This window comes from Octopus bimaculoides, chromosome 15, assembly GCF_001194135.2.
Source record: "Octopus bimaculoides isolate UCB-OBI-ISO-001 chromosome 15, ASM119413v2, whole genome shotgun sequence".
NCBI classification, from domain to species: Eukaryota; Metazoa; Mollusca; class Cephalopoda; order Octopoda; family Octopodidae; genus Octopus; species Octopus bimaculoides.
Window position 1 is genome coordinate 36,861,743 of NC_068995.1, and position 7,539 is coordinate 36,869,281.

At 36.0% G+C, this 7,539-nt stretch overlaps 1 protein-coding gene across 1 annotated transcript in view; it reads left to right on the plus strand.

Annotated features, from left to right (window-relative positions):
* LOC106875432 (coiled-coil domain-containing protein 81) overlaps nt 1–7,539 on the plus strand; it is a 69,096-nt gene that overhangs the window by 7,276 nt on the left and 54,281 nt on the right. Inside the window, exons 2-3 of the mRNA XM_052973280.1 lie at nt 4,310–4,371; nt 5,226–5,379. Of these exons, the coding sequence (XP_052829240.1) occupies nt 4,310–4,371; nt 5,226–5,379 (216 nt within the window). The remainder of the gene's footprint in view (nt 1–4,309; nt 4,372–5,225; nt 5,380–7,539) is intronic.

The following is a 7,539-nucleotide window of genomic DNA, read 5'->3' on the forward strand; positions in this document are numbered from 1 at the left end:
TATAATTATGTGTATTTCTTCTATCTTAATGAATAAAAATTCTTCTGATAGAATAAATGGGTTAATAGAAACCAATGTAGCAAAGAACACAAAATAAATGTGGTTTAGTTCCTGTTTTTAAAGCAGGAACTCCTTGAAATTTTGGGTATTTGAGTATATTTAAGAATTTAAGGAATGGAGAAACCGCATGTTATAATTGCATTTATAATTGCAATTATAACATGCGTTTTCTCCATTCCTTAAATTCTTATATATATATAGATAGATAGATAGATATGACCTGCTGGGTTTTAGCAATTTTTGTCACTTTAGCTTGGTGTGAGGCTTGATTTAGTCACCAGCAAAACAAATATGCAACAGGTTGTATTGAATTACATATTGCCAGCAGCACTCAGAAGGACCTAGCATTATATACACAACCTGTCAAAAGGATTGGTGTACCCAGTATATCAGGGTCAATGATGATTGAGCTGTAGTGCATAGGGAGATAGAAATATTCCCTGTGATAAATGAGTATACTTTGAAACCATATTAAGAGTGATGAATGACTGAAAGTTCTTCTCAGAACCTTCGTCTAAAACCTGAAGATTATTAAGTTTCTTGCTGTCCCAACCAAAATTGGAACACTGGGAAGGAAGCTATTTGGTCTTACAGTGAATAGAGTTCTGAATACTCTTTGTTCATTAGAGACTTGCAAGTAGGTTGATTGTGCAATTGCTTTTGCCAAATGAAAGCTCCACATAGCTGATACCAATGGGTTTTAGAGGTCATCAGGTGAAAATGCACACCATTCTGGGGCCTTGAGGGTTTTACTGTGCACTGCTCTCCCAACAGCCACCCATCTCATTGTTGGGAGGCTCTGATTATTTGATCAACCAACTAGTATTTCATCTTAAGACTGTCACAATGGACTTAAATCAAATACTAGTTCCATTCAGCACCATTGAAATCATGAATGGTGCCAAATTAAATGCTAATCCATTCAACTCCCTTCAATCCTAGAATCATACAGGTGTAACTTAATATATAAGCAAGCAGGTACCTACCTCACACCTGTACATCATTTCTCTAACCAAGTTTCATGAACAAGAACTTAGAACCATAGACAACAGGTTTAAAAAAAAAATTTTTTAAAATATTGTTTCAGTTGTAGAGATTTGGGTGGCACATGTGTCTGCAAAAAAAGCAACAAAAAAGAAACTAATAAGAAAAACCACTTCTATACTCTCTATGCTTGTAGGAACAAATGAAAGATGTAGCACAAATGGTTACAGTCACATGTCTTAAGTTGCCTGTGCAGCTGCATACACATCTGCTGCTGCTTTTTAAGAAATGCTGCTGGTGTCTAAAAAGTGGTTGCCCATATATGTATGTATGTATCTGCACATGCATATATGTATGAGTATGTGTTTTGTATGTTTGTTCATTTGATTGCATGTATGAATTTGTATAATTTGTCTTATGTATGTATGTGTAGGCACAAGCATGGGTGTGTGGTAAGAAGCTTGTGATGCATACTGATATTATCCATCCAACAGACTATGCTAGCTGTATTGTTTTTCAATCCTTTGCAAGTCCTTTGTAGTCAAAGCCCATGTTTTACTGTCATGTGACATAGCTGTACGTACACAAGCATCATACAATCTGCCTTTCACTCTGAGAGAGAGACCCTTAGTTACAAACAAAGGTAGGAGCTCTTGAACTTTGCTAGCCTGTTCTTATCCTTAACTACATTTTCAGAACTTCCCCCTCCATTACTAACTTGGTCTTCTAGGTAACAGAAGCTATCTACTACTTCTAATGACCCCCCCCACCTTATTATTTGAAGGAGTCTATTGTCTGCACATTTTTAGTGCTTATTGTATTTGAACTTTGCCACACACAAAGACTACATTCTCCATTAATCTTTCTGTGATACTGCTGCATTTCTTATATGTCCAAAGCTTGTAGTGGGTACAACATATGGAATTTACTACCAATATCCTTTTTACATATCAAGCAGGGCCAGTTCCCAGAAGGGACTTGTGATTTGTCTGTTTTCCTACTTATTAGGACTTTGGTTTTTGCTAAATTAACTCTAAAGCCCTTAGATTCCAGGCTTTGCTTCCACACCTGAAATTTTTTCTCTAGGTCAGGTAGTTATTCAGCTATAAGAACAAGGTCATCAGCATAGAAGACCAGGGATAGCCAGTATTGAATTCCTCTGTTAATTCCTGGAGGATTAAGATAAATAAGAGGGGGGCTGAGAACTGAACCTTGGTGAACTCCTACCTGTACACTGAATTCATTGTTATACTCATTGCCAACCTTTACTTTATTAGCAGCATCCCTGTACATGGCTTGTACAGCTCTCACTAATAACTCATCTATCTCTAGCTTCTGCATTGACCACCATATAAGGGAGTGGTGGATCCTGTCAAAGGCTTTCTCCATGTCAACTAAAGCCTGGATATTACTTATTTGAGTCCTAGAATTCACACGATCAGTTATCCAGTTTCCACAGCATATGGATAGTCTGTCTGGTAACATTTTGGTAAATTCACTGTTAGTTTCAAGTTTCTTAGTAGCATTAAGCATGAGGTCATTGTTGTCACTGCTCATCTGTTTTGTAACTCCCAGAGCATTCTTGTGTTTGGCAGCAGGAGATGTGAGAGACATATTTCCATAGCATCACTGAAAAGATCATCACCATCATCATCATCATTATCATCATTTGACATCCGCATTCCACGTTGGCTTGGGTTAGATGGTTTGACTGGAACTGGTAAGCTGGAGAGCTGCAACAATTTCCAGTCTGGTTTGGTGCGGTTTCTACAGCTGGATGCCCTTCCTAATGCCAACCACTCCAAAGAGTGTAAGGGAGTGCTTTTTATGTGCCACCAGCATTGGTGCCATTTACATGATACTGGCCACAACCATGATTAGGATTTCACAGGTGTCTTGTACAAGACACCAGCAGCGGCCACAACTACAATTTCATGGGTACCATTTACATGACACTGGCAAGGGCCATGACTACGATTTCACTTTAAGTCATTTATAAAAAGGAAGACTGCATTTAGTTACGAGCAAGATTTGAAATTGCACCCACAGAATTTGGTTTCTGTAGTGTTGCTTCTGATTATGCTGGTATGATTCACCCATTAATGAAATGATGATACAGTTGATTTTAATGAATTTAAGTAAGAAGTGAAATATTTATGGGTGAAAGAATTTTGTCATAAGAAACATGGTCTGTTCTTTTATGATTCACTTCAAATGAATAGGAATATAATTGGCAATTAAAGAAATAATTGAAGAAATGTGTCTTTAAATAGAAATGCAATTTCAAGGCCAAAGAAAGAAAGATGCAAATGGTATTGCATATTGTGAGTGCTGGTTATGAAATTGAAGTGAAAGAAGATTTGGAAACATAAATGAAAAGGAAAGATTGAGAGCTTAGGGAATCTGAAACATGTGAAAACAGAAGGAGAGAAAGAGATAGAAAGGGTGAGAGGAAGATGAAGAAGAATGGGAAGAGAGAGAGAGAGAGAGAGAGAGAGAGAGATGCAGGAGAGGGAAAGTCAGAAAAGCAGAAATGGAGTGGTTGAGATAGAGAGAAAAGAAAGAATGAAAGGGAATGATAAAAGGAAAGAAAATAGGGGTTGAAGAGCAAAAAACATAAAGGAAAAGGACAGTATAGAATGGACAAAGAGAGAGAGAGAGAGAGAGAGGTGGAATTTGAACTCAGAATGTGAGGAGGGATGAAATGCTGCTAAACATTTTGCCTGGTGTGCTAACAATTCTGCCAGCACATTACCTTTATAATAATAATAATAATAATAATAATAATAATCCTTTCTACTAAAGGCATAGGGTCTGAAATTTGGCAGGAGGTGACAAGTCAATTAGAATGACCCCAATGTTTCACTGGTACTTAATTTATCGACTCCGAAAGAATGAAAGGCAAAGTCGACCTCGGTGGAATTTAAACTTAGAACGTAAAGATGGGCAAAATACTGCTAAGCATTTTGTCCCGTGTGCTAACGATTCTGCCAGCTCAAAAATAATAATAACTATAATAATAATAATAATAATAATGATGATGATGATGATGATGATGATGATGATGATGATGATGATGATGATGATGATGATGATGATGATACTGCTGATGATGACAAGCAAGGTGATGAGAATAGCATCACTTGCTGCAGGTCAGTCTCTTAAAGCATCCCACACACTCACTCACACACATATACCTTCACATATATATGTGCGGTATGTGTACATACAAATATAACAAGAAGAAAAAAAATCTATTTTTCAGATGTTCATTCGATTTGGGAATGTGTATCAGATTTCATTGAGAAACAAATGTCTCTTCACAAAGTAAGTAATTGTATTATTTTGATTATTTCTTTCTTTTCATTTCCCTCCATCTAGTTTTATATGATTTATCTGACCCTAAGCCATCTCACCGATATTTCTAGATACATTTCATATTTCATTAATATTTCTTCTTCACCCATTGACTGCAGGAAACAGATATATCCACTCAAAATTTTATTACCATTAACTGCAGAAAGTGGTTTTACCCCACAGATTAAAAAAATATCTCTCCTTATGCTGTGAGAAGCAGAGAACCCCTCCTGTCTCTGACACTTTTTGCCAAAAACAATTCTTCAGATTTTCATAATTTTTTTTACATATTTCATTAAATATCTCTTTATAGAGCAGGAATCAAATACTTCTACTCGCTGATATGAAAAATGTTTTTCAAGCAATAGCTGTATTTCTAGCAATAACTGCTTTTAGCACCCGCATTCACCATTAGTAACGATTAAATTTTATATGTCCCACTGCATGACATCTTGGGCAAGTGTCTTCTACTATAGCCTTGGGCCGACCCCACCACACCTTTAACATTCATTTTTCCATGTTGGCATAAGTTGGCTACTTTGGCAGGAGATAGCAAGCCAGGAGACTATGCCAAACTCCAATGTCTGCTTTGGCATGGTTTCTATAACTGGATGTTCTTCCTAATGCCATCCACTCTACAGAGTATATTGAGTGCTTTTTATCATATCAAATTTTTCATATCTCTTTGTTCTGAGTTCAAATTCTAATATATTTCAAATGGTCAGTTATTTGAAAATATTCAACTTAAGTTTGCCTTATCTGCTATATAAAATTTTTTTTTTTTTAAGTCTGTTTCATCTGCTATTCTCTTCTTATTTATTAAGGGTGTACATATCAGCGGGCTTGGTACATTCAGCTTCTCTCAGCAGAAAATAGATACAGGCAACAAGCAAATGTCCCTCAGTCGTCCTGTGTTTGTGTTTTCAGAGCGTCTAATTTCCTCCCTAGGTTTGACTTGCAGCAAACCCTACACTCCAGGTAAGTATTTCTACCGAAGTAAAAATACAGGATTTCATTTTTCTCAACAAATCCACTGCTTACCTAACAAATAGTGCTTTAGATAAGAGAGCATAGATGTTTAACTAGCAATTATGGTGAAGTCTTTGTATTGCTAACAAGGTCTATAAGACCGAAAATGTCAATAGTTGTCTCCCATACTTACTGAAATAATTAAAATGTTATTAGCCATTGAGAAAAAGAGAAAATTTGTCCTGCAGTTGGACACTTTTATTATCATATTTCTGTTGAAATATGCTGCTTTTATTTGAATTAATTTGAAAAATAATGAAAAATATATCAAAGTAAGTTTGTCATTATTAAAGATGGTGTTTGAAACATAAACTAACATGAAATTTAGATGGAAGGTTTTAATTTATGGGAACTAAAAAACTGAAGGACCACTGCAATAAGTGTTTGCAACTGAGAGGGAATATGCTAAATAAAATCGTAATTAACTAATCCACCTGTATTTTCTTTTACCCAAAGCCAAGAACTTTTCAGTACCCTCTTGTCAATCACTTTAAACCAAAATGTTTCTATTATATAACTAGGTGCAATCTCAAGTGGGTTGGTGCCAAAAAGGCTAGCAAATGTACTACTTTCTTTATCTTAATATATAAAATCCGTTCTGTCTGTCTGCCTGTTTGTGCACTTATAACTCTAGTATTGTTAAGCCGATCGTGCTGAAATTTTAAGCATAGATACATGACAGAGTGGGGCGTTCCGTAATCTAAATAACTGTTCAAAATAGTTAGTTTCAAGGTGAGAATCACCATTTTTGTAATCTTTCTGTCCTGTTTGTTCCACCATTAAAATCAACCAGTTGCTCAGACAGCCGGCACATACCATTTCGCTAGCAACAAGGGGAGCACAGGATGACAGTCAGCCAAAACCGTCGCTATGCTGTCTCTCTTATGACGTCTAATTCCACTTGAAGTTGTATATATATATTGTGTTAAGATTTGTTATCAATCAATTATCCTTATTGAGAAGAAAGAGTCAAAAGTAACCACGACATAGAATCACCAAACATCTCCACTACTTAACACTGTCCAAGTTAACCCTCTTCATCTTTACAGCTGACATGAAAAGCTATGCAAAAAAGAGAAAAAAATTGATTGCTATTAAAACGCGTAAAATTTTGGGGTTAATAATCTTAATCTTTAGTTACAGTTTCTCATTCAAACTACATAATAGGCAGAATTGACGAATTAAGACAGTGTTTTGAGGGAGATTTGGATGCTATTTCTACCAGGTCTAGCTACCATGTAGAGGTCTCCCTCATTGGCTCATACATACATATATACATAAAATCGAAATAAAATACTTAAAGTAACCTTCATCAAATACAAAAGCCAAGGTCCATGCAGTGTCATGGGCCAAAAAAATTTCCAACTTCTTGCCTAATGCGAGCCCAGAGTAATTTCTTATCTCTTACACTATTTCAGTATTATGTCTCTATTGTAATGTGAGATAATACTTTCAGTTTGAAAGAAGTTTGTCCAATATATGTATATTCCTTATGCATTCCAAAACCGAGTTCCAGATTTTGACGTATGGGGTATCAAAAGATTCAGTACTATTTCAGCTACAAATTAGACTTAATTTCCATTCACATATTTGCATTTCAAAAATTTAACATTATAATCTTTTCCATAAATCAACTATCGTAAACATGTTATACGATGACGTCACATTTTCTATATGTGTGTGTACCTTAAAAGACATCGATCATCACAACACACACCTTCACTCACACACTCTATGTCCCTTTTCACTCTCTTTCTCACACATACGCACACACACACGCGGACACACATGTGTACACACACACACGTCCGTTTCATATAGACATACATACATCTTTCACTTTCTTTCTCTGTTCTTCTCACTTTCTTTCTCTCTTCTTTTCACTTTCTCTTCTTTCAATTTCTGCTCCCTTCAAATAAATTTTTATGGAATGAGTGGGAGAAACACAGAAAAGACGTAATCTCTCCAGAAACAAGTATAAAGCAAGGAGGATTGTAGAAAACCGAAGGCAAGAGTCTGAAGAGAGATGACGACCCGGGCGGGGGAGGACTTTTGGAAAATTCACAAGATCCAATTTTTCCATAACTTCTGATAAAATGGATATATATT